This window comes from Dermacentor andersoni, chromosome 6, assembly GCF_023375885.2.
Source record: "Dermacentor andersoni chromosome 6, qqDerAnde1_hic_scaffold, whole genome shotgun sequence".
NCBI lineage: Eukaryota > Metazoa > Arthropoda > Arachnida > Ixodida > Ixodidae > Dermacentor > Dermacentor andersoni.
Window position 1 is genome coordinate 161854514 of NC_092819.1, and position 26270 is coordinate 161880783.

General features: G+C 46.0%; 1 protein-coding gene across 2 annotated transcripts in view; it reads right to left on the reverse strand.

Moving 5' to 3' along the window:
• The window catches only part of LOC126523450 (neprilysin-1-like), a 67932-nt gene that overhangs the window by 21630 nt on the left and 20032 nt on the right, over positions 1 to 26270 (reverse strand). Inside the window, exons 2-6 of one of the 2 annotated variants that reach the window (XM_055066963.2) lie at positions 13068 to 13180; positions 10024 to 10082; positions 9267 to 9318; positions 2577 to 2660; positions 1573 to 1640 (exon numbers count right to left, since the gene is read on the reverse strand). In XM_055066963.2, coding sequence (XP_054922938.2) covers positions 1573 to 1640; positions 2577 to 2660; positions 9267 to 9318; positions 10024 to 10082; positions 13068 to 13180 — 376 coding nt within the window. The remainder of the gene's footprint in view (positions 1 to 1572; positions 1641 to 2576; positions 2661 to 9266; positions 9319 to 10023; positions 10083 to 13067; positions 13181 to 26270) is intronic. The other variant, XM_072288874.1, reaches the window with a different exon arrangement.

Here is a 26270-nt window from a genome sequence, read left to right on the forward strand (position 1 = left end):
CCATCAGCCACCAATGAACCCATGTGCTGTTGCCTCTCCTTTCTGTGAACCTGTCTGGTAATTAGGTGCAAGAAAATTTTGAACTAAACCTACGGCTAGTTGATACAGACTTATCGAGGTGTAAAGGACGCGAACACAGTATATAGAAGAAATAGATTGAAAATAGTGCTCTTTGTCCCTTTCTATTTAGTGCTCGGTTTGACAGTCACTACGCCTCGATGAAATTAAAGTTAAGTATCGTCCGTCAGCATTTCTTTTAGTACTATTGTTTTTTGCGCTTCTGTTGGTGACACTAACCTAATTGCGCACAAAAGTTTCATTAGTTTAAAACTAAGATAGGCGTTTGCAAATGGCCTCGAGTCCTCAAAAATGAGGCAGCTGGCTCTTATGCTTTCCTTTAATTATACAGATCAGGTTACCCGCCACAAAGCAGATTCTTCGCAATGATAGGTCAAATAGACACTACCTTCTCTGCTATAATCAGTTTCGTACACCTAAAATTCATAAGAATCCCGCATATCTGCGGAAAGTCTTCTGATTTCATTTCATTTATTCAACCTTAAGGGCCCGAAGACATTACATAAGGGGGGGCGTGCATCAAAGTCGAACAGCTTCATAAGAAAGTTACATAAGAAAGTGAACATTGGTTGTAATAGGTACAAAAAAAGAAAATTTCACCATTTCAATTTTATGCTACCTATGTCGGGCTGCACGAGGTGTGCCATTTCACCTCCGTAAAACTGCGCCCAGGTTGTGCGCTGCACAAGACTAGTTTATGAGGCATCTCTCTTCTACCGCTGTTGACGAGGGGTTGGGGGGTATTGTGCATGTGTCCACTTAGTGGACATGCCTATTTTGTCTGCTGCTGAAGTGCTGATTGGCTGGGACGGCTGTCCCCTTCGAACACGTACCCCAGTCACTTCAGCGAAATTCCCACAGCAGACAAAATGAGCACGTCTATTAGGTGGAACTTACAGGATACCTACCCGTTCGCCTCTTCAGATATTTTACAGCTGCGTAATCTGCGACCTAATGTAGTTGCTATCTCTGATAATTCTACTGTCATTTCAGAGCTAGTGAACAATATATTAGCACAATACCTGTTCACATCATCAAAGCACGTCAGTAAGTCTGATCCTTATTTGCGCAATTTGTTTCTAATCACATTAGTATGCTTGATACAGTTTGCATATACAGCCCCTCCACATAATGCCTTTTGGGCCTATTTATGTTTAATGAATGATGGAGAAACACTGATCAAGAATGTGGCCTGTTAGTATCTGACAATGATGAGAAGTAAAACGTGCCCATTTCAGCGCTCGTGCCCGTATGCCCTTTGTAGTTCCTTGATTACTTCGCACCTAGTCGGTAGTCTAGCATTTAAACAAGCTTCTTTTCATACGAAATTACGTTACATTTACCTAATGCCCTCTTTTTACTGGACCTTGGTTATGTCCTCCTGGAAGTCGTGTTACTTTCGTTCAGTAAGCTTTAAAATAGCTCTTGGAACAGTCACCCCCAGTGAATTATTGCCAAGTTAAACGCATGTATAAGTTTTGAAGTTGTTCTTACCATAAGCGCCAAATCCAAGCGTTAAATAGTAGGCGATAATGCTGCCCAAAGCACCGAAGTTGATTGACCTGTAATTAAGAAAAGGATGTGTCACTGTAGACGACGAAATAATAAGTGTGTAAATATAAAATTCATCTATTCATATTGATATGGGACCGCCGCAGGACAAGATATATAGTGATTTTCACGAAGAAGAGGCGCTATTTTCTGCAACCCATTAGAGAGCAGGGCTGATGCCTTTGGGGAAGAATAGGCGGACACAAGGTAGAGAGAGAGGGTCGATCTGGCCCATGGCCTTTGGATGTCAGCAGTAGCCAGGTGACACATTTACAACTTACACAACCGCGTCAAAGATAAGTGCCGCCTGATCGTGGCCGCAGTAAAGGGGAAAGAGACGAAGTGGTACCGATATCAGCCGATCATAGTTTTGTTATCGCTTGCATTAACACTATAATCATGCCTTGTAAATAACTTTCTGATCATGCTTGACGTAACATTATTAGTGGAGGCTCGCGTTCCCCATATCCGCCATGGAACATCGGAGCGATTGCACGGCCAACAATCGCCTAGGTTCCTGTTGACGGAACATCATTTACACTAGTTGCGGCTACTGCCTTCGTCACGGTTGCACAACCTCGTGATCCTGAAGTGTTCTTTGGAATTAACAGTCTTATAACAACGACTGCCTGAGTTTACAAGAATGTGTGAGCACCAATGGTCCGATTTCATATTTATGCTCCCCAACATCCTTTTCTACCTCGGCGCTACTCTTCGGGTGTGTTTCCACACTCATGAGGGAGAGATAGATAGCTGGTATCTCTTCAGATATAAGCTGCGTAACCTTTTCCGCAATCCGTTTGGTCTTCAGCTCGCTGCGAAGAAAGCCCTTGCTATCCATGTACAGATCTCGACTGAATCCTGCGTTTCTGATATTCTCGACCTATTTGTACTTTGTCGCAAAGCCTACCAGACCATGTCAGAGGAAGATGTGTTTGTCAACGTACTCAGAGGGGTTGCTGACGATGCCTTCAGTTGACCAGTGTTCGACAACGTCGACAGCATCGAAACCATCCTCAAAGATTGCCGTTCTACGAAACAAAGGAAAAGCCGTTGAACCTTCCAGCTCTTCACCAACATTGCTAATACGGCTGCGACGTTTTCCCGCCACGAGCTCTCGCACCAGCCCTCTCGGTTTGGGAACCTCACTCACATCGCTCATCGCGAGTTAAAGGATGCATACCCTGTACCCATTCCTTCCCAGACCCATTATCCGTTCCCCGCCACAATCTCTTTGATCTAGGCCATTTCCCACCGAGAATTTAGGAACTTCGGCCTTTAGTCTGTATGCACAGTATGCCCTCCTGAAGTCAGCATACTTCTATGTCTGCACCCCATTCCAGTCAATACTTTGCCAGACAACGCAACCCATCCGAATGGTGCACCCTCGACGACAAGCCCATATGCATCCGATACCGACGTATCGGTCACGCCACTCGTCACTGCCGCTGCCATTGGACCTCACCGACTCGCTATTATTTCGCGGATTCCCTTAGTCCTAGCGTCCATCTTTTTCGTCCGCCTCCCTTACCGCCAAACCAGTCGCCTGCCCATGCGGCCTCTGCGGTGAGTCTCGCTACACCTGGTCCCCTCTTCTCCATTAAGCCAACAGTCTCGTTCGACTTCCTCGCGTCAAGCTCCCTCCCTGACTTTTAGCACCATCCACCATCGGAAAACTAAAAAGCGCAGCCTCTGGAGGTGGAGCTGATTTACCGGCCTTGGGAAAAAACCCTCGCTTGACGTTGCACACTATGCACGACCTCTTGGAAGTTAGGTTGATGACATATCTCTAAGCGCATCCACTGACACTGGCGCACGTGACTAATATAAGCGCTAATGTAAAAACTAATATAATATAATATGTAATATGTTATAATACAATATAGTATATAATATAATATATAATACAATAATTAAGACTAATATAATATAGACATCGGCTAAAAATGTCCTTAGGTCTGCACTGAACGGACGTCCAAGAGTCGCCGACGGCGAAACAGTGGTTATTATCGGCACGTGCCCTGCCCGAGCGACCATCACCAATCAGCACATTGTCATCCTGTTTACTGTCAAAGCCCACTGCCCTCACGCACCTATACTGGGCCTTAGTTTTCTTTCCGTCCATTCTGCTCTCATTCACTCAACTCTAAAAAATGTTTACCCATTTTGGGTTGTACTTCGTCCCCAAATAATAATCGTCGTCTGTCTTACCCGCATTTCTTTAACGCTGCGAGTCCGGTACTTTGTAGTCATGAACGGCTTGCGCGTTATCAGCGTAACACATCATTCTCAACAGGAAAGTAGTGAACACCGAGCTTTCAACAGAGCAAACGCAACCAAAGCAGATGAGGACTATCGTTCGGGGACAAGATAAGCACCAAAAGGTGTAAACTTTTTCAGAGTGTGCGTACTGTAAGAAAAGTTTACACCCTTAGGGTTGTATATTTGCCACACAACTGTAATCGTCATCTGTCTTGCTTACGTTTACTTTCTTGAAAACGCTGCGCTCGCTACTTTCCTGTCGAGAATGCTCTGTCATGCTGATAACTCGCATGCCTTTCGTGACTTGGAAGTACCGGGCTCGCAGCTTTAAAGAAAGAAAATTCGCGCAGGACAGATGACGATTATTGTTGTGGGGCAAATATACACCTCAAAAGTGCAACTCTTTCTTAGAGTGTGATACTGGCTATCTGCGCCTTGTCTTGCTCCTTCACTACACCTTTAAAAAAATGTTCGCATCTTTCCATCCAACGATAACCGTCATCTGTCACGCTTGGATTTCCTTACTTGAAAACGCTGCGCTCGTTACTTTCCAGTCGAGAATGCTCTGTCATACTGATAATGCGCATGCCGTTCGTGACTTGGAAGTACCGGGACCGCAGCGTTAAAGAATGGAAACACGGACAAGACAGGTGACAGTAATTGTTGTGTCGCAAGATACGACCCAATGGGTGTAATTTTGTTTAAGAGTGTACGAAGAGTCAGTAACCCGCCTCAGAGCCGCATACGTTCCATTGACTTCACTCGGCTGCCCCCTAAAACTGTGACGCACATCGAGCTGGGCTCCTGGATTGTAGTTTCGTGTCGAAGCGCCTAGCTATCCAACAGCAATTAAAGAAGGTGCTAGTAAATGATGTGATTGAGCCTTCGCGTAGTCCTTGCGCTTATTGCATCACACTCGTCAAAATGAAGGATGAAACATGGTGCTTCTGTAAAGATGATCGTCACTTTAACAAAATTTAAAAAATGCCCTTTACCCGCTGCTGCGTATCAATAACGTTTCAGATTGCCTGTATGCTTGAACCTACTTTTTCTCGGTACGCCTATGATCTGAATGCTGGCAGATTCCCGTTGACATGTACCGGGAGAAGACCGCGTTAGTCACCCCTGACGGCCTTCAGTATTCCATTGTGATGCCCTCCGACTTCTGGAAGGCACCGGCCACATTCGAAATAATGATGGACTTCCTGTTTCATGGGTTCAAATGTTTGATGTGCTTGTGCTACCTGGACAAAGTTGTTGTTTTCTGCCCTATACGTGACATACATCTGGAACGTCTATCAGCAATGCTTCATGGATTCCACAGGGCTGACCTTTCGTTGAACTCCACGAAGTATCTCTTCGGTCACCGCCATTCTTGGCCATCTCGTGGATGCCGCATGAGTAAGACCCGATCCGGACATAGTTCGGATCGGGTCTAGCAAAGCCGGACATAGCAAAGCTGGCGGCGCAGGATCTCCTGCGCCGCCTGCTTTGCTATATTCTCAGGTGCTCTCTTGTAGCCTCCGTTTGTCGGTTACATGTGCCCTCCTGGAACAGAGCTAGTAAAAAATCCAATCTATCCTCGCGACGAGAAAAGCAACCCGTGATTTATACAAGGGCACCCCAAGGGCTAGCGAGGGAATCAAAGCTGGAAGCAAGGCGGCACGTGGGCTGGGGCCGCGGAGGCCCAAGCGTGTCAGGAGGTGTCCGCATAAAAAATTGCCTGTTCGCGAGAGCGGACAGCCGATCTTATCCACGCCTGGCACGCGCAGGCTTTGGCGAGCTCCAACCCACTGGACCAGTCCTCGTTCTAGATTTGGTGTCCCCGTTGTTGCCGCTTTGGTTTCCTGGAGGCGCCGCCAATAATACGAAAAAATGACACGTCGTTGCAATTAGCGAAAAAAAAAAGCATTGATTAAATAGAATTACGTCCAGCCGCTAACCTGTGACGCTAAGTTCAACACTACCTCGCCCCGCGACTTCTACAACACCAGTCAGAACATTGCCTCTGAAGGTACGTCGGACAGAATTTCTCGCGCTTACGGCGGCGGTACTGGGTCAGTCATCGTCAGTGGCGGTCTTTCAGCCACTTGCGTTCAACCGCGGTTGCTAAGGCGCTCTGGCTTCTAGATTTTCAATATATGCGGCCCGGGCTCCACTATGGTCGGTACTGCTCCCACAAAAACATCTGTGATGTTATTTACAGGGTACATTGCCGTAACGCGGGAGAAAGCTACGATCCGCCACGACTTAGCCCGCAGCTTCACCTACTATACCGCGGTGGCAGCCAGCGCCCGAGGGCAAGCAAACTCGACTCCACTCCGCAATGCAGGCACGCCTAGCGACACACGCCTACAACACGCGCTCGCTAAGAAACTTCCTTCGTAGTACCTAGGCAGGGTCATATATTCAAGGAGCAAAAGCCCCCAGATTTTCTCTCTCACGACCGCTCTTACTCGCCACTGCGCCCCAACGACTGGCGATCCCTCAAATGAACGTTTCGTAATATCCAGCGCTTGAGTGATCGGCGGCAGCCATCTTCTATTCTTTTCGGAACATGGCAGTCTCCGGCTATGCCAAAAAAAAAAATCCAGTTTTGCTCGGCATACTAGTGCATCTTTAACGAGTAAACGTCACACCGACACAATGAATTTTCGCGGTTTCTTGACATGGGGGAATGACAGGCAGGAGAAGTGGGTGCAGCCTGAAGCCTTTTGACCAATAGCAGAGGGTTAAAGGTGAAAAGGAGTCGAATCAGAATAAATTGTTTGAATCATCCATAATCAGTGTGCATAGGTCATGTCAGACTAGGAGTTATCCAGGTTTCCCTGACGTCACACGACAGACTGGCTATGTAGGGATGGTTCAAAACAGTTTTTGATAGATTGCTGACGGGTGATTGCAGAATTGGAATAGGAAAGTTTGGAATAGCTTTACGTTTTAGCACCCCAAACGCAGTATTGCAGCAAGAAACAGGAATTCGTAAACATATCGCTAGAAATTAATTTCCAAAATAAAACTTCTTATCGTATAAAACAGCAAGCTAAATACGTATCGGCATTTTCTCTGGGATTTCTTCTGAACCCATCAATTAAACCCGACCCTTCCTCTTGACCCAGAATCTAATTGTGATAATCAAAGTTTTCGCGACACACTAGCCAGCACTGCATAATAACGTCTTACTTTTCATTGTTATTACTATATTAGTTTTACTTGTTATTACGGCATTTTCTTCTGGTTGCAGCTACTTATCTTTTTCTATGCCCACGCACCCAATTCCTTTCGGAATGCCGCTTGCCTCAAGGGTGAAAAAATAGAAAAATCAACGCAAGCGCCTCTCTGTCATAGTACTAGTAATTATGCACGGCTTAGGACGATAACGATGCGACTTACTTCGTGTAGCCTAGCTCGCTTTTGTTTGCGCGTGCCTATTGTAATAAGTAACCATGGTAACGCCTCCCCGCTCTAACGCCTGGATAGGATGCATCATAATTCGAGGCTGCTTTGATTCAGCGAGTTCTGGAGTAAGCCGTACTTCATGACTTCATGAAGAAAAAACACTATCACTAACTTTTGTACTGTATATCGAGACAATGAGCGAATGATTGTCGAGAGGTATGTTGTATAAGAAGCACAACGATTGCATCGCTGCCCCTGCCTAAAGAAAGAAGGACCTGATTGGGGTGAACACGCAAAAGTTGTTTTCTTCACGGCTTTGAATTAAACTCATAGAGCCTTACGATACTGCATTAATTTTAGATATTGGCGTTGTCCTCCTTTATAGCAAATTATAAAATGATTCGTCCAACCCACAATATAGCGACCTAAAATAATAGGCAGTAACCTAAATTGCAGAAGCATGTCACGTTGGGCTTGTTGGTTCAACCTGGCTTTTGACGGTAAAACAACACAGGCAAAATGACAGAAGAGATGGAATGAATACTAACCACAAAGGCTAACTAACAAGTTCAGGGTTTGTTGCGATGATAGGCATAAATAGCAATAGCATCCCAAAAAAAGAAAGTTAGCAAGCGTTGTCGCCGGAACACTGCGATCAATAAAGTATCACAAGGGGAATGGTTACAAATATAACATGAAATTCATAAAGCGCTCTTTGTGGTGGCTGTTTATTCCTTCTGCCAGTTTTCGTGTTCTGTGGAGTGTTTCGTTCAAAAGCCGTAAAGTAACAACGGGAATTTCATGCAATTTCCTTGCTTTAATTTGTGATAGGGAGAGAAATACCGTACCGTTCCGACCTTAGATAATGTCCTATAGTTTCGCTAATAACTTTTACAAACACAAACTATTTCAAGCGAAATACCAAACAGCATTGAATCAGGCTAAATGTTTTGGTAATAGAATATGTATACGGTGACAATATATTTTAAATGCCCAAGTGGAAAAGTATATGCTTTTTAAATGTCCGTTACCTCAAATGAGAACACCGTGCCGTGTAGGAGTGCTTATACGATGGTCTAAAATTAAGGTTGATATGACGGCTTGCTGAAGTGGAAGTTATGGTGGCTTAATAACACCTAATTCTTTATTCAAATATCCTTTAAGAGATGATAATTGAAAATGGCAGCAGGGCTGTCACAAAACCTGTCAATTTAAAAGGTAGCTTTAGCTCAGCTGCTCCTATCTAAATACTTGTAAAAACAGAAATGGTATTTCTCGGCACCCACTGCACCAAATTTGACGAGGTTTGCTGAATTTAAAAGAAAAACATAAAATCTAGTGACCGCTGGTATGGAATTTTTGTTTACATCGTCAATATTTTAATAAAAATTGCTAAATATCGAAAATCTTCAGGAAATGAAACTATCAAGTTTGCAACTCTGTAAGTCAGCAATGAAAAATTATATCACAATTCTGTGAATTGCAGCTAATAGTACATCTAACGCGGCAAAAAATTGTAATGTTGCGCATGAATATTAAAAAGTCTATCAATGTGAAAATACAGCTTTTGCAGGCCCCTTGAACACAACGTAAGGAATTCACGCAACCTATAACTTGACATATTGGATTTGTTCGCTTTGAATGATCTAAAAGATACCGTTTACAGAACCGTGATATTTATTCTTGATGCCGAGATATTAATTTGTAAACTTCGTGCTTCTATATTTTTTACCTGTCCAATTTTTAAAACTTATTTTAAGAAATTCAGGCCCTAAATCAAAATTCCACTTCCAACAGTCACTAGAATTTAGCTATATCTCTGAAATGCAAGAAATTTAATTAAACTCGGCCCAGGGCTTATCTCAGAAAAACATTTTTGCGTTTTACATGTATTTAAATAGGCAGCGTCGGAGTTGGGTCCGAGCTAAAGCTTCCTCTTAAACTTACGATCTACTTGCTATAGCAACAATACTCACGGGCTTGTCTCGACCCAAAAGAAAGGCTTGTGTATGACTCCTTCGGGGAGCACTGTAACGATATAAGGTAACAGTCAGTGTAATATGTTATCGTAAGGATATTTTGCCTAGTGCTCGAAAAAACTTTTCTTCAAAAATTATTCTAGGGAGCTTGCACAGCCGCCTTCATATTGTTTTGGCAATGTGCATGCACTGTACATGGTTACACGCAAATTATGATCATATAGTGACACAGAGCAATTTACTGTTCTTGTTGAGGTGCCTGTTATATACCTCTTTCATAAAATGACAGAAGCACACTGCTTCGAGTTTTATAGGTTATTTCGGTATGGCACCACAGTGACAGACATCATAAGTGCGCGAAGCACTTCTCATGTATGCGGCGTGAGCCAATATTTTTGGCCACGAGCAACCACATTTGTCCACGAAGATTCGCCAACTGATGTCGCTCCACTTGCTGTGCAAAGAGGACTAATAACCTATATTTCATGTTCTGCTGCTTTTAGATGTTGCGCACTACTCTGCTCAAGCAGGCAGGCTGTATTTGCGGGCTGGGCAAAAAAATTTATAACACAGTTGGCTGCTTTGTTGCGTTGGTGGAGCCAGAGTTCTAACCCACCTTCGTGACATGAATGCGGTTACGGTGATGCTCAACAGTATTTGGGAACCAAGTCGTTTACAAGATAGCATACTTATGCTAGCTTTTATGCGTTTATGCTAAATTTCAACAGAATACGAATGAAATTGCATTACTTACGCATATAATTTCCGAGGTATTGAAATATGGGATCCGCTTGAGGCTGCGACTCGACCCACCTGTGTACACGAAGAGATGTTATGATAACACAGTAGGTAAACTATTTACACGGTTTATTGACAAGGGGTAGCAAGCACTAGCCAACATGGAAGCACGCCAACACCAAGCTAGGGGCCCGTCGTTTCCTATGCGGCGGAGGCACCTGGGCGTTGCGGCTACATTCCTCATGTACGTTGGGTGCAGAGGATTCGGTGCGGGGCGGATATGTGGCTTGCAGTACACAAGGAACCAGATTAAGCGGGAAATAGGCTGTGGGCCTGCGAGGGCCACTGCCCGCGGCAATAGAGAGCAATATAATAGGCTCGATTGCAGCGAAAAGGTTTATCGTCGCCTGTTCTCCACTCCAGCGGGTTTCTGCAACGATGAGGGGCGTATGGTCGACGAGGCTTGTCTGAGGAGACCAGAGCGGCGTCAGAACTCCTTATGGCGCAGCCAGTAGAGAGGAGGCAAATGTTCTGAGTCGAACAACAGCCTGGATCAGTAGAAAAGCTGGCGTCAAGGTATCGGATACAGTGGCTTTGTATGAAACGTGAATATGCGGCTTTGAGTTCTCGGCGGACGATTCGCGTCACGCCGTCCGAAGGGGATGGCTGACAAGCAGTTGCCTCGCAGGACAGCCTTACAGTGGCATTCGGTAGATGCTCGAGCTGAGGCGAGTTGAGCTGACATGTCGCTTGCTCTACATGACAACACTCTTTGACCACAAGCTCAACGATGGTCACGTTGGCGAATACGAGCAGATTGAACGCGTAGTGAGATACCCTTTGAAATGAGGGTGATCTTGGTCATGTTCTGGTCAGCTCTGGTCCTTTGTGTACGACAAGTAAGGCTGAGTTGACTTCTGCATAGGTACAGCCAGTTGCTTCTTGGCGGCAAGCTGTCGACCAAACTGGTTGCCGAAAAGGTCTCGGAGCTGCTGTTTGAACATGCCCTAGCCGGCGACATCGTCCTCGCATGTCCGAAACTGCAGGCGAGGGGTCGCCAGAGGCTGCTTAAAGCTACGTTCTACTAAATCGAAGTGACCAGATCATCATCTTCGTATAGTGTGCAGCAATATGTATATAGTATATGCCCATAACTAACAAATTGTACAAATAGTTCCTTGAATAGAGAATATTGGAAACAGTACTGAATTTTTAGGTGTGCATACGTACTGGTTGAGACGTCAGAAGTCAATTCTTTTATAGAAAATATTTTTATTAGTTTCTTGGTCGTTTGCTGATTTCTGCTTAATTAAGTATTATTATCATTGGAAAATATCTAGTACTTAAAATTTAATAATCAGAAGAGTTTTGGTACAGGGACACATGTGTAATAGGCACAACCTTTCACAACACCTTTGAAGTTCTCGGTCCTAAACCTATAATTTAAATGTACTTCACTGTCTTTTGTTACCAGTAGGCTCTCCCACTAAAAGAAGGAAAACGAGTTTGACCAAAAGCAAAGCTGGTCGAAAAAGGCAAACAGTGCTGGTACTAATTCGGACTTGGCTTGAAGCCAGCCTTATACAAAAGCATCACTGAAGTTTGAGGAAAAACGACCCACATGTATTCATATGTTGAGTCTGGGCAGTCATGATTTCGATTTACAGGAGGGCAAGAGCGGTGTTGAGAAAAATGTATTGCTGACCCCCGTTTTATATAACCGCATCGAAATTGGACGAAGTGCTGAATACCCCTCAATCAATAAAATTATGTACCGCCAGTTTACGGCAGATTTTTGTGCAGGCTTAGCAGTCACGTCGATCACAGTTATACAGGGTGTTTCAGCGAACACTTTAGAAATTCTGAACGGTTTCCTGTGGCAGAAACGCAATTATAGCTTATGATCTGGCCTTCTTGAAGTGGCGGACACTATTTGCACAAAACATTGAAGTGCATAATTGACTTATTACCAAAAAATTGCTAATTTCGTTTTAAATAATTCTTTTATGGCCCATATTTTATTTACACATTATATCCGCGGTGTTCGCAAGGCGAATTCACTCAGAACGAATTCTCAGGATGTCACAAGTTCCGAGATAATAATTCCCAAACTTTGTGGAGAAACACATTGGCGTTCCAGTTATTTTCTTGCCAGAACGTACCTTTATGAACTTAGGAAGAAGCATAACTGGAACGCCAATGCATTTCTCCACAAAGTTAGTGAATTCGAAACTGGTGCATCCTGAGAAATCGTTTCAAGTGGATCCGTCTGGCGAAGTTGTAAATTGTAATGTAAATTGTAAAGAATTTCTAAATTGCAATGTTTGCCATAAGGCAATCAGTCAAAAACTGAACTAGGGACTTTTAGATAATTAGCCGATTATTCATTGCACTTCTTTTGCAATCATTTCCTCGTCTTTGTGTAGACGAGCTCATGAACTATAATTGTTCTATCTGCCACAGAAAACCTTTTAGGAACTGAAAATGTTCGGTGAAACACCGGGTGTATGTTGACTACACGTGATCATATCGCTACAAAGCATTAGAATACGTGGAATTCAACAGAGCATTCTTTCGCTATGCTGTAATGTCAGTAATATATTCTTTTATTTAAATTTGCTTTGATCATAAACAGCAGAGTGAATTTTTCAGGAACATCAGCTTTCAGCTATAGAGGATTTGTCGAAGGAACAAGGTTTTTATACAGCTGTCATATTATTATAATATCAAAAAAGAGAGCATAAAAGAGAGCACCATTAGCACGTAGTGCGCTAACATTCATTGGCGTATATTTGTAATAGCTCGCAGTGCAGTGACAACGGCGTTGGCTTCGCTATCATGTCCAATAATTTCCGGCACGAAATAGAATTGCACTGCTAGGAGCGTCATATCGTTTCTTGCGAAGAAGCAAATCTATCAAAGTGTCTTTAAATATAAGTACTGATGAAATAAGATAAAGGGTGGTGATGCGAATACGTTCAAACACTCGGTTGTTATGCATCACTTTTAAGTGCAATGTTTCCATTCACAAGCATATTGACAAAATGTTGCAACACTTACCCGAAGTCTGGTGCATGACCATGCCGCCTGAGCTTAAAGAAGTCGTTCAGTACTTTCTCTTTCATAACGGCCAGAGATGCGGCGAAAAATTCTTCTCTCTTAAGATCAGGTATCTAGAAACAAATATTGTATTTCCGTTAGGCGATTCTAGCTCAAACACCTTAGTGCCAGTCAGACAAGTCCTAGCCGAACCTAAGCTACAAAACCAAATCAATATAAAGTTAGAGAGCGCATATAAGTAATAATTTACAGAGTTGGTGAAAATAAATATGGGAAAAATGCTAGATTTGCGATCGACGTAGAAATACAACTAGGGGGAATAAAACTGAAGAGGCACTATAGCGTCGACAAGAGAACCTACGACCCCTACCTTACGTTCGCATTTATCTACCCATTGGTAAACGACGGCGTGATTTTCGCCCTTTGACTTTCTTGGGCACGCATGCACGTAGGTATTTAACTTATCCCTGCTACTGACACCTCAACTCACGATCACGCTGTGGAATGCGGAACACCCACCAAATTGCCAGTGACAAGTAACAAGCCACCTTGGCAGCAGAAAAATAGTCAAGGAATACTTGACATACGACTTAATCTGGAAAATTCATAAGGTTGAGGTTAATCCGATTAAAAGCTAAGCAAGTGCACCTAAGAAGAGCGCGTGCGCGTGCGGGCTTGCAGTGATACCTAAAAATTGCTATTAAGATGTTCCCATATTTTTCTCATAGGGTGTCCAATCGAATAGTTTGCCTGAGAAAGCACATCAATGTAATACTGGCCGGTCTCTTGTCTTAAGTTGACATTGTACGGCAGCAACGTTCAGGAGCATGTTTCCAAATTTATTTCATGGCTTCCAGTAACACTAGCTCACGCAAACACTGTTGACAATTCTGTTGTTTGTCTGGTTAACGTTCCTGCCTTTCCTTTTTCCTGCTTCTCCTAATAGTAGACCGCCACGCGTAGTGTGCATAATTTTGCGGCGGTTCCCACTTGCACCAAATCTTCTTTCTTCGCTTGCTTTCACCTCTTGCATTATTACAACTGGGAAAGCAGTGCGAATTCAGCCTATATTCATAATTGATATAACACTTCTTTGAAAAGATTTGTCTGTACTAATCTATGCTTATTTAAGATTCAACTTGTTCACAACCTTCCCAGAGGTCCTTGAAGATGTATTAAACTAGAACGGGAAGAAGAAAGGAAGACACAGAAAAAATAAGACCAGCTTTACCAAACAAAATAATATACGCAAATAAAACAAAATGTCAAGCGAGGGTAAGACATAAGAACAAATTATCGATAATGAAACACAATGAATATAAAATAACTCTAAGATCGGTTACAAAGGTAGACAAATTGAAATTGATTGAAAAACGTCGCAACGAGAGGTAAGCGAAACTAACCGCGATTAGATATCGACACGTGGAGTTGTTTATCTATTTCGGGTGAGCGCTTTTCAATGTCTAACAAATGTTGTCGCTCAGCGCGGGACACGCCTGCATGTATCGGAAGTTTCTCGAATGTTATTGATGGTTCTAGGCGCTGTCTATTGTCACGGAGCCTCGTGTAATCTATCTGGGGTGCGATCGTAGATCGTTGTTCGGCACGTTCGTTCGGTTACCGGCGGGCGCGATTGGCCCACTCCGCGCCGACGTCGCCAGCCAGGGGCGCGGCCACGTTTTTGACCCTAGTTTTATTAGAATGTGAAGACGTCTACCCAGCTGTCGATTTAGGCACCACTGGCCTCCTTGATGTCCTTGGGTTCAGCGGGAGCAGTGGTAAAGCAAACATGTCCGCAACAGGCATTAGTAAGAGGCGATTGGTGGATTGATAGAAGAAAAGTAGGGAAACGACAAAAGACGGAGACGTACAAAAGCACAGTTCGCAATGGGGGATCAGAAAATTTGGGCGCGGTAGTTCATAGTGTATTTTTTTTCTTTTTTCAATGTTTAACCTAGGTAGGACATTCGGCACTATAATAGCAGGAGCTTGGTGGCGCAACCCACCGCCCCGTTCCAAAGGGGACGCTCATAACATCCATCCCATCCATCCAGGATATCAAAATGACGACACGCTCCTGTCAAACATCGTGCAGCCGAGCACGTCGTCTGCTAGGCGCCGAACCCGACGGGAGTTGGGAAGTTTGGAGAGATCACACGCTCGTTGCGAGACCGGCTTCGCATAACACGTCTGGTGGATTGGATTGGATCCAACCGGCGGCTGTGGCTGCGGAATGGCATGTTTGCATCCAATTCATAGTTTAATTCGAGAAAATGGCGCTTGCAAAATGGCGCTTGCGTTGGGAGCTTAGGTGGTTGCGCTGGCGTTGCTCGAGGAGGAAGGAGAGCTGGTGTCGGTGCGAAACGCGTTTGCAGAAATGGCAGAAAGCAAATTCCGGCATCGCTTTAGTTTCTCGAAAGAAATAGTGCGTTGGTTGGACAGCGAAATCGACCTCATGATCGGTGCCAGCGAGCGACTAGAAATTTGTTGCTGCCTTTTGAAAAGTGTGCCACTGCTCCCGCCGTTTCTTTCTTTCTTTTTTCTTCTCGCTGTGCCCTACACCACCTAGGGACGACGCAGAAAAAGTAATAGTTATAAATTGCAGTAGTCACACGTACTGCTATTTGAAAAAGTGTTTAAGCTTTAGCAGAAAACAATACATGTTTTAGATAAAGATTTCATTCATAGGAAGACGAGAAACTGCTTTGTAGTATACTGTCTGCAAGCAGACGACAAACGAGGGAAGTAAACTTCCGGGGGGTTCACCGCTTGCCGATTGGCAGCCCTCGCCTCATTCTCAGAAATGTTGCATACTGCCTCTTTGTGACATTGCAGCAACCGTACAGAACGCCTACCGAACAAAGATCCCCGATCGCGCCCCTGATTGCATGTATGCGCGACGCGAATGATGAACTTTCTGGAAGACACGCGGGTACCAGCGATTACTCCGGAACATTCCATGGCTCGTGTATAAAAGCCGACGCACTAGACCGGCAGATCAGATTTAGACGATTGCCGACAGTGTTCGACGCTATCGCTGTGAGTGTAACTTGCTTTTGTGGGCACATGTTCGTGCAATAAAATTTAGTTTCGTCATTCACAGATTTGCCGCTGTAATAGTCACCGTCAATACAACGTGGCACCTGATGGAGGTGTTAGTGCGTTCATGTGCCGAACGCCCCCGCAAAGCCGTAAGTCAAGCCCCAGCCACGAAGACAACACGAACATCGCCAAGGACAAGTGATCTAGATGCAGGCTGCAAGGTCTGCCCGCAGAGCACGGGCTTTTGTCTGAGAAGACCAAGAAGTGGACGACCACGACAGCAGCTACAATGAGAGCAGCAGAGTCGCCAACACCAATCGTGCAGCAGCAGCCCAGGCAGCCACCAACGTTCCGCGGTTCAACATTCGAGGACCCGGAAAGCTGGCGTGAGACGTATGAGAGAGTCGCTAAATTTAACAGCTGGAACAGCGACGACGAGATGCGACATGTCTTTTTCGCACTCAGAGACGCCGCTAGGGCGTGGTTCGAGAACCGAGAAGCCACCTTAACGACGTGGGACCTGTTCCGAAGGGGCTTTCTGCAGACATTCCCAAGCGTTATACGCAGAGAGCGAGCCCAATCGCTACAAGAAACCCGAGCACAACTGCCTAATGAGATCATCGCGATCTTCACGGAGGAGATGAGCCATCTATTCCGCCACACTGACCCGGAAATGTCGAAGAAAGTTCGCCTACAGAACTTTCTATGAACTTTTCGCCGGAACGACACGAAGCCCACTTAAGACCGATGACGAATTTCTTTGCGAGGCAACCAGCACCCAGATGACAATGGAAATGGGGAACCGTTAATTCAAACGTCGCAAGAACTAAACAAACTATGCCGGAGTTCAATCACTGGCCACCGACGACCAGGGTGGAACTGTCACAACGGTCGCGCGGGAGGAGCTTCAGGCGTTGTCTCTTCATCACAGCCACAGGTGGCTTCGTACGTCGTACGCGAGGAGCTCCAACAATAATTCGGACTACGTCAATCGCCGCAGCCTCAGCCGGAAGCGATCACGTACGCGGCCGTAGCCCGCCATCACGTTCCCCCTTCGCGCCTGCGCTAGGGCGCTGTATCGACGCAGTTCCGTCGGCCGCCGCCAGCTCGCCCGCCCATCGCCCAGCGCAGCCAGCCGAGGAAGCCGGACATTTTGCGCGCACCCGACCACGGCCCGCTTTACTATCACTGCGGGGAAGCCAGACATGTCTACCACCGATGCCCATACCGCGAAAGGGGCTACGAGGGTTCCCCGTCAACGCCCCGCGCTCGCAGCAAGGTGAACGCCCTCGTGGCATCGCCGACTACCTTGCTGCTACTCGGGGAGCGCTCGACGAAGTCTTCACCAGGCTCCTACCGGTTGCCGCAGAGCCGTGCATACGCTCACCTAGCACGGGGCTACTCTGTCAGCTCATATCGGGAAAACTAAAAACAGCAACCGATGGAGGCGCGACGTACCAGCCACACATCAACACGATGCATCCGCGATCCGATGCCAAGACATAACTGCTACGCAATACAAAGAACAACCGATCTCGACGTGCTTCTAGACGGCCACCCAGTCACCGCCTTTGTGGACACAACAGCTGACTACTTCTTCAGTGAATTATTCGCCGCCAAGCTGCAGAAAGTCAAGGGTGTACGGGACGAACCTCAAATTCAGACAGCTGGAGGACATCGTGTAACGCCGACGCGAATCTGCACGGCAAGAATTACAGTTCATGACCGGGCCTACCCTGCAACTCTCGTTGTCATCCAACAGTGCTCGCGAGACGTAGTTCTCGGCATGGACCTCATGAACCTACACGGTGCCATCATCGACCTGAGGTCGAAGTCGATAATGATGCCCACAGTCCAAGCCATACCCGACGGAGAGGCCTTCCAGTCAGCGTGTCTTAAGTGTACTTGAGGACCAAGTCAGCATCCTGCCTCGCTCCAACATTGTCATTACTTTCGGTGGCGAAACAGCCGCAGACATAGAAGGCGTCATCGAGGTCTTCTGCTCGACCGTAAAATTTGAGTTGCAACAGGGATCGCTTGATTGTACGGAGGGACAGCCAAAGTGAAACTTAAGCCAGGAGTTCAGGGACATAAACAAGGGTACGACAATTGCATACATCGAAGAAATTGTGGAAACCAGCAATGCGTTTGTGCTCTTCAATTCTGCGGCATCTACGCCGATGACCGTAGTTCTCGAAGCATACGTCGACATAAATCTAAGTCTCGCACTGAGCAAACAGCAACAGGTCAGAGGTCTTCTGCGTCGATACAAGGACTGCTTTGCTTCTTCATCGAGGATTTGACGAACACCAGTGGCAAAGCACCGCATAACAACCGAAGGGTGTGCGCTCTACCACCCCGCAGTCCATGACGAGTTTCGATGCGAGAAAGTGAAGTTATAAGGTAAGAAGTCAACGAATTACTGCACGACGACATCATCCAGCCGTCGAAAAGCCTGTGGTCATCTCCTGTAGTCTTGGTGAAGAAATAGGACGGAACTCTACGTTTCTGCGTCGATTATCGTGAACTGAACAAGATTACGAAGAAGAACGTGTACTCCCTCCCACGGGTAGACGACGCATCGGATCGGATCTGCAACGCTAAATACTTTTCGTCGATCGACATCAAGTGTGGCACTGCCAAATAGAAGTCGACGAACAAGATCGCAAAAAGCCCGCCTTCATCACGCCAGACGGCCCCAATGAGTTCAAGGTAATGTCATCTGGACTGTGCTCGGCAACTGCAATGTTCCAGCGCGCGATGGACACGGTTTAAGGAGGATTGAAGTGGTAGGCTTCTTTACTTGAATGACGTCGTCGTTTTCGCCGGAAATTTCGACGACTACCTTAGGCGGCTTGCGACAGTACTAGAGGCCGTCAAGTCATCATGGCCCACTCTGAAGCCAGAAAATTCCCACTTCGCTTACGATGAGCTTCTCTTCCTAGGCAACGTCATCAGCAAATCTGGAGTCCGCCGCGAACCGCAGAAGACAGCTGCCATTGCAACTTTGCCGCAGGCCATCTACAAGAATGCAGTGCGTATTTTTCTTGACATGTGTGACTACTACAGGCGTTTTGTCAAGGACTTCTCACGCATCTCTGAGCCGCTGACATATGTAACTAATGTGATGTCTAGCTCAAGTGGGAAAGGCCATAGGCCGAGACCATTTCAAGATCTTAAACAATGCTTTTAGCAGCCGCCGTTACTCGCGCTCTTCGACGACGACGCCTATACCAAAATGCATGCCAGTAGCCTAGGCCTCAATGCCATCCCTGTCCATAGCAAAGACGGACTTGAACAGGTGATGGCTTACGCTAGCCGGTGGCTGTCAGAAAGGAAGTCATTAATTCTACAAGTGAAAGGTATGCCTTGCCATAATTTGGGGTACAGGAAAATTTCGCCCTTGCCTATATTGCAGGCCATTCTAAGTCGTTAGCTATTATCACGCGTTGTCTTGGTTAGCTAATTTAAAGGACCCTTCAGTACGGCTAGTGTGGTGGAGCCTCATACTGGAATAATGCGACATAAGAGTAATGTACAAGTCCCGACGCGCTCTTCGCGCTCTTCGACGAGGACGTCTATACCAAAATCCATGCCAGTAGCTTAGGCCTCGATGCCATCCCTGTCCATAGCAAAGACGGACTTGAACGGGTGATGGCTCACGCTGGCCGGTGGCTGTCAAAAGTGGAAGCTATTATCACGCGTTGTCTTGGTTAGCCAATTTAAAGGACCCTTCGGTACGGCTAGTGTGGTGGAGCCTCATACTGCAGTAATACGACATCAGAGTAATGTACAAGTCCCGACGAAAACAGTCTGATGCCGATTTCCTACCACGCGCGCCCATTGACCCGCCGTCGCAAGATGATGAAGATGACCACTCCTGCCTTGGAATAATAAGCGCGGAAGACTTCGCTGAACAGCAACGAGCAGACCTGGAACTAAAAAGCCTCGTCGAGTATTTGGAAGGGAACACCGACTTTGTCCCTAGGGCACATAAGGGAGGATTGTCTTCGTTATCACATCAAAATAGCCCACTCGTAGAAACAGCGCTTGTGTCTCGTCCTTGTTCCATTGTGGATGCATTGATATTGATGTCATATTGATATTATATTGACATTAATATCGAGACTGATATTGTACCCAGTAGAAAGTCTATTGGTGTTGTATTCTCTGAGACGCTCAATTGTTACCTACAAATTGAAAATATTCGTGCTAGAATGAACAGAATAAATGGCGTGGAATGTAAACGTAGGTTAACCCTTCCCACACAGGTTAAACTACGTTTCACAATACATCATAAGTGACTTGAATGAATTCTATTCATCTGTATTTTTGTCTACGTTCGCGTTAGAATTCTGTAATGGAAATTGGCGCGAAATTGTGCAATTGCGTTAATTGTGTAAAATGATAAATATGTAATTTATTTCGTGATAGATTACAATTATGCAACAGATTACGGGTATTGAGAATGTTTTTCTCTGATTTACAATTCTGTTGTGTATACTTTGCAAGCTATCGCATTGCCTTTGTTTTTCACGATACTGCTGCTCTGGGGGCGTAGGGGGTCCTCATTTGCATTTGGCAGCTTTTTCTCTTCTATACTCTCTCATTCTGCCCTTTGTTTACAGAGAAATAAATCTTTCTATCTATATATGTCTTAGCGCTGCTATAACTTTCAAATAAACTACTCGTAAAGAAGAACTTCTAACCAGTCCGCGCCGACTAACTTCTTGTTATTCCTTAGGCGCTGCGTCCACAAGTACTGCACGCCCTGCATGACGATCCGACCGCTGGGCACCTCGGATTCTCCCGGAGGCTATCGAGGATACAGGAAAATTATTGCTGTCCGCGCCTGACCGCTAACGTCGCCCGTTATATCAAGGCATGTCTAGACCGCCACGACGCAAGAGACCACCGACAAGTCCAGCAGTATTACTACAGCCGATTGAGCCTCCTTGCCGACCATTTCAGCAGATCGGGATGGATTTGTTCGGACTGTTTCCGATGTTAACATTCGGAATTAAGTGGATCTTTGTGGCAACCGACTACAAAAGTCGGTTCGCTGAAACAAAAGCTCTGGCGAAAGGTAGCACAGCCAAAGTTGCGAAATTTTTTGTCGTGAACATCCTGCGGCAACATGGCTCCCAAGAAGTCCTCATCACCGACAGAGGAACGGCCTTTACAGCGGAGCTCACCCAAGCCATTCTGCAATACAGCCAGACAAGGAACAGGAGGACAACTGCCTGCCACCCGCGGGCAGGTAGTCTCACGGAGCACAGAATAAGACCCTCGCCGATATGCTAGCTATGTACGTCGACGTCGAACACAACACCTGGGATGCCATCGTGTCGTACGTAATCTTCGCTTACAACACGGTGGTGCACGAAACAACACACATCCCTCCGTTCAAGCTGGCTTACGACAGGAACCCCACGACGAATCTCGCCGCCATGTTGCCGCACGTCATCGACGAAGAGAATTTTGACGTCGCCACCTATCTCCAGTACGCCGAAGCCCGACGGTTCGTCCGCCTGCGCATCGTAAACCAGCAGAGGATGGACAGCCGACACTACAACCTTCGACGACGCTACGTCGAGTACCAGCCCGGCGACCGTGTTTGCGTTTGGACCCCAATACGCTGACGAGGACTTAGCGAGAAGCTTTTACGCCACTATTTTGGACCCTACAAGGTGAGCCGACGCAGTGGCGCACACGACCATGAGGTCGTACGAGACGGTATTTCGCTATCACAACGCGCCGCTCATGACCTGAAATGGTCCACATTGTCCGACTTAAGCCGTTCTACCAGCGCTAATGAACTTTAGGACTTTGCGTAGCTGGGACCTTTGGTCTTTCGTTTATTTTTGGACTGTCTTACTTTGGATATTGTTTCTTTGATAAGTGTCCTCTTGAATTTCGCTGTCCTGTTATGTTTGTAGCATCAGAACGATGCTTTTTGAGGGGGGGGGGGGGGGGGCATTTACACGCGGACTTGTTTATTTTTTTCGGGAGAGCGATTTTTACCGCCTAACAAATGTAATCTCTCAGGGAGGAACGCGCCTGCATGTATCGGGAGTTTCTGGAATGTTAGCGATGGTTGTATTCGCATAGTGTTGGCACTGAACCTTGTGTAATCTGACTGCATGTATGCGTCACGGGAATGGTGTAGAACTTTCTGGTGGACACGCCGGCAGGAGTGGTTACTCTGGAACGTTCGACGGCTCGTGTATAAAAGCTGACGTGCTTGAACCGCTGATCAGATTTCGGCGATCGCCGACTGTTTTCGCCACTATCGCTGTGTTTAAGTGTAGCCTCTTTTTGTGGAAACAGGTTCACCCAATAAAACTTAGTTTCGTCTTTCACAGTATTTGCTACTGTGTTTTTTGCCGTCACTATCACGCGACAATATATATTCGCTAGAATGTTACTAAAATCAATCCCGCTTTTACAGCAGATATATCCCGCTCACGATGGAAGTGTCCTTTGGCAAACGACTAGACGACGGAGTGTTTAATTTGATGCTGAACCTGAGAGCGACGCTAACGTGACGCCAAGGAAAGATCAAGTTTGGTCATACGTGCTGGCTGTAGCAACAAGCGAAAAAGAAAGAAATGAGTACGAAAGACGCGCGAGTGATACATTTTCACAACTCAGTCGGTGCTGGGGCGTTTGTAAGCGCAACCAATGCGACGGGTTAATGGCCGACGCCTCAAGTCATATTGTTTTTACCTTTCAGCTGCGACTCCTCTCGGTCACGAAGACCTGTCGTGGTGGAGGAAAATTACCAGTAGCTGAAGCATTTGTTTGACCTAATGTATAGTGTTCTTTTTATATTTTTCATACAAGAGGTTCAATTCCCCGTTCCCCCAGAAATCTATAACTTGCCCCGACTGCACTGACTCAGCCCAAGGAAATGAATAAAGTGCCAACTTCGCATAAAGCGAAGCTCGTGGCCTCATTGTAGCGGCAGAATTAAGGGAAAAGTGATAACGTCAAGAACTATCTATATAGCAGCTATCCGATGCCATAGAGGCACGTACCCTCGGGTCAAAACATTATGAACAGCTGTTACACCAGGGGCCAAAACAATGAAGTATATCAATACGTGCGCGTTCCGTACATTTTTTCATATATCTAGTCAAATCAAATAAAATACCTTGGAGTGGCAAACAGAGCGCCAGATACACTTGCACGTCTTGACGTGGAGCTTCGTTTCATAACCAAATACTCGAAGCGTACGCGAAAATGACTCATGATGCAAAATATACATAACAGTGTTCCATTTACCTACAACAAATGCCGGGCCAACATAGAACTGTGGCACTGGCACTGTGAATAGACACAGCCGGATAACACTATGATGAAGATTTCAACGGAAACTCGTCTTGCGACGGAGCAATATGATTAAGTTAAATTAAACACTCGCCAACAGTGTAATAGAGAGACAAAAAACTGTGGCGAACCCAGTCATGATGACTGTTCACGGTAAGCAGTAAATCAGAGAGAGAGAGAGAGAGAGAGGGCTCTTTATTAGAAAAACAGAATTTTGCCGGCGTGTATATAACCGCTGGCATGCTACTCTGTATAGGGATGGGGAATAGGATTAAAAGATTCCAGAAAAGAGTGGGAGAAAAAAAGAATAAAAGTAAATATGAAATGTCCGAGTGGACCTGATACTAATATTTACAGGTGACATGGCGGGTAAATTTAGGCTTTTGTATAGGAAGGATGCAATTTTTAAAGCTTTCCTATCTGACCGATTTCTGTCAGGTATTTGAACAATACATCCAAAACCCGTCGCTGTTTTGAAGGGCCGGGCATTGGACCTAAGATGCTCGGTAACGTTAACGGTTCATGGCAAATCATGTCCATTTGCTGCTCAAAAAATTGTCTCTCGTCGGGGTACGCGGGGTATTCTAGTAATATGTGCTCAATAAATCAGTATAGCGATGCAACGTATTGGCACAGTGGGAACGACTCATATGTATGATGCTCGTACTGCAGCGGGACTCGTCTTTGGTGCTTAGGTAAGGACACTCCGTGCGATGTGGTGGTTCCGCCACGAAGCCTCAGCATGGCTTCCGAAATGCATGGCGTCGCACGCTGAGAAATTCGTCATGTGGCAACAAACAGGGTTCCTCTCTCGCACATTCTGCAGCACACGCTACGCCATCTAAATGCACTACCGTGAAGTACGTGCGTGCCCTCCGAGACGAGAAGCGTGGCTCTGCAGTGTCTGCGAACGCTGAAAGTTGTTCCCTCGGTTGCCGCAAACTCAGTGGCTCACACTCAGCGACTCAATATGGCGATAGGATTAGTAAAAATCGGCACATACCCACTGCAATATTGCTGCAGCTCACTAAAATATTGTCGTGAAAAGCCCTCTTTCGAAAGCGGCCAATGAACATTGCTATTGTTGCAGAGCCTTCTAATCCGTCGGGTTGCTGTCCTTGAGCAACCATTGTGACGGCGTTCTATTTCGCACAGCATCACATGTATTTAAAGGCTGTTTTTTCTTGTCATTTTATTTCGGTACATTACATTGGCACGTAGCTAGTTAGCCAAGTTGACTTCAAGTACGTTAATCGAAGAGCGACGCACGCTAAATTGCACACACCTAGGGCGTTATAACGTATAGCTATTCCAATTTTTTTTATCCTAATTGTGCAATGAGCCATCCAGGATTGGTAAAAAACTTTTCAACCACCTCCACTTCTCTTGTCTGTCATGCGACGTCACGAAAACCGTGATAGCTCCCCATCTCACATGACGCGCACGCACTAACTAGGTATCATTGGACCGAACAAAAGAAAGTTATTTTTGATTCGACGCCTTTTGATCACTCGTCTTCGGCTATTGGTCAAAACTGTTCGGGCTGCACTCACTTTACCTGCCTGCCATGCGACGTCACAAAACCGCGAAAACTTACGGCGTCAAAGTGACCTCTACACCCTCTTCCCTTTAGAAGAACCCCACCTATATATACTGTGGCAAGGAAAGCGTACGTCGCCTTGAAGAAAAGTCCACTTGTCGAAACGTTCGCTCCTGCATTGACCTTGATGACGTATTGCTCATCATATTGAATTTCAATCTCCCGCATACCCCGTATTTTCCCTGGATCTCTACACGTTAAAGATGCAATAACATGCGGAACAGAATTGAATTATTTTCCTGAATAGCCGCAGGCTGCCCCTTCCCAAAGGAATAAAAGATGGCTGCCGTCGATCGCTCGAGCACAGGCTACTTGCACCTGCCGGAGACCATGGATTTATTTGCGTACAACGAGCCTTTTGCGTGGTCGTGTAACGTTTTCGAGCCCTTTCAGCACGTTTACGACTTCGCTCTGCCAACTGTTTTTTGCTGAGGATACGTTTTAGCGGCCTTCTTAACCTTCGGTTGCATGCGGCCGTGATTTTTGACCAGCCACCGCAAGCTCAGTAAGGGAAAGCGGATCAATCACAGACGCCGACACCGCTCTCTTGATCCGGTAATCGATTTTCAGTGCAGTGGCTCAGCCCCTTCAAATTCCTCTCCATTTGAGCATGCTCCTCGCCTCTAATCAGCCATTTAGATAAGGCAAACCACTCAGTGTAGGCAACGTTCTTTTTTTCGTTTTTCAAGCAAACAAAGTGACCTCCTATGAACGAGGACAGCGTTTGATGGGTCTGTTCAGACAACCCTGCGGGTGACCGCCAGATGCTTGCGCCGGCGGCTACGTAAATGTGACGTTAGCAGTTTGTAATAAAAAACATATTGGGATGGTTTTGCGTTATAGGGCGCCAGATGACCGAGTGGCACACAACGAGCGGTCCCAGTCGGCGTGAAAGAGCTCCCTTGAACAGTGGTACCTACCCAGTCCCGCATCTTTAGTGGGTTCGATTCCACTCCGCATTAGCAGAAATTTAAGGCATCTTTTTAGTCATTGTAGAGCGGTACATTCATGGTGACACGTACTTAGCAACTCCACTTGGCCTCAAAGACGTTCAGTGAAAAGTGGCGCACACTTATTGGCACATAGCCACTGGAATGAGCTGGCGTCAAAGAGGTTCAATAATGACCAGCACAAACCGTATGGCATGTGCTTACTGCTACAAGTCGGCGCTAAAGAGTTCCTTTGAACAGCTTGCCTACCCAGTCTCGCATCTATAGTGGTCCATGTCG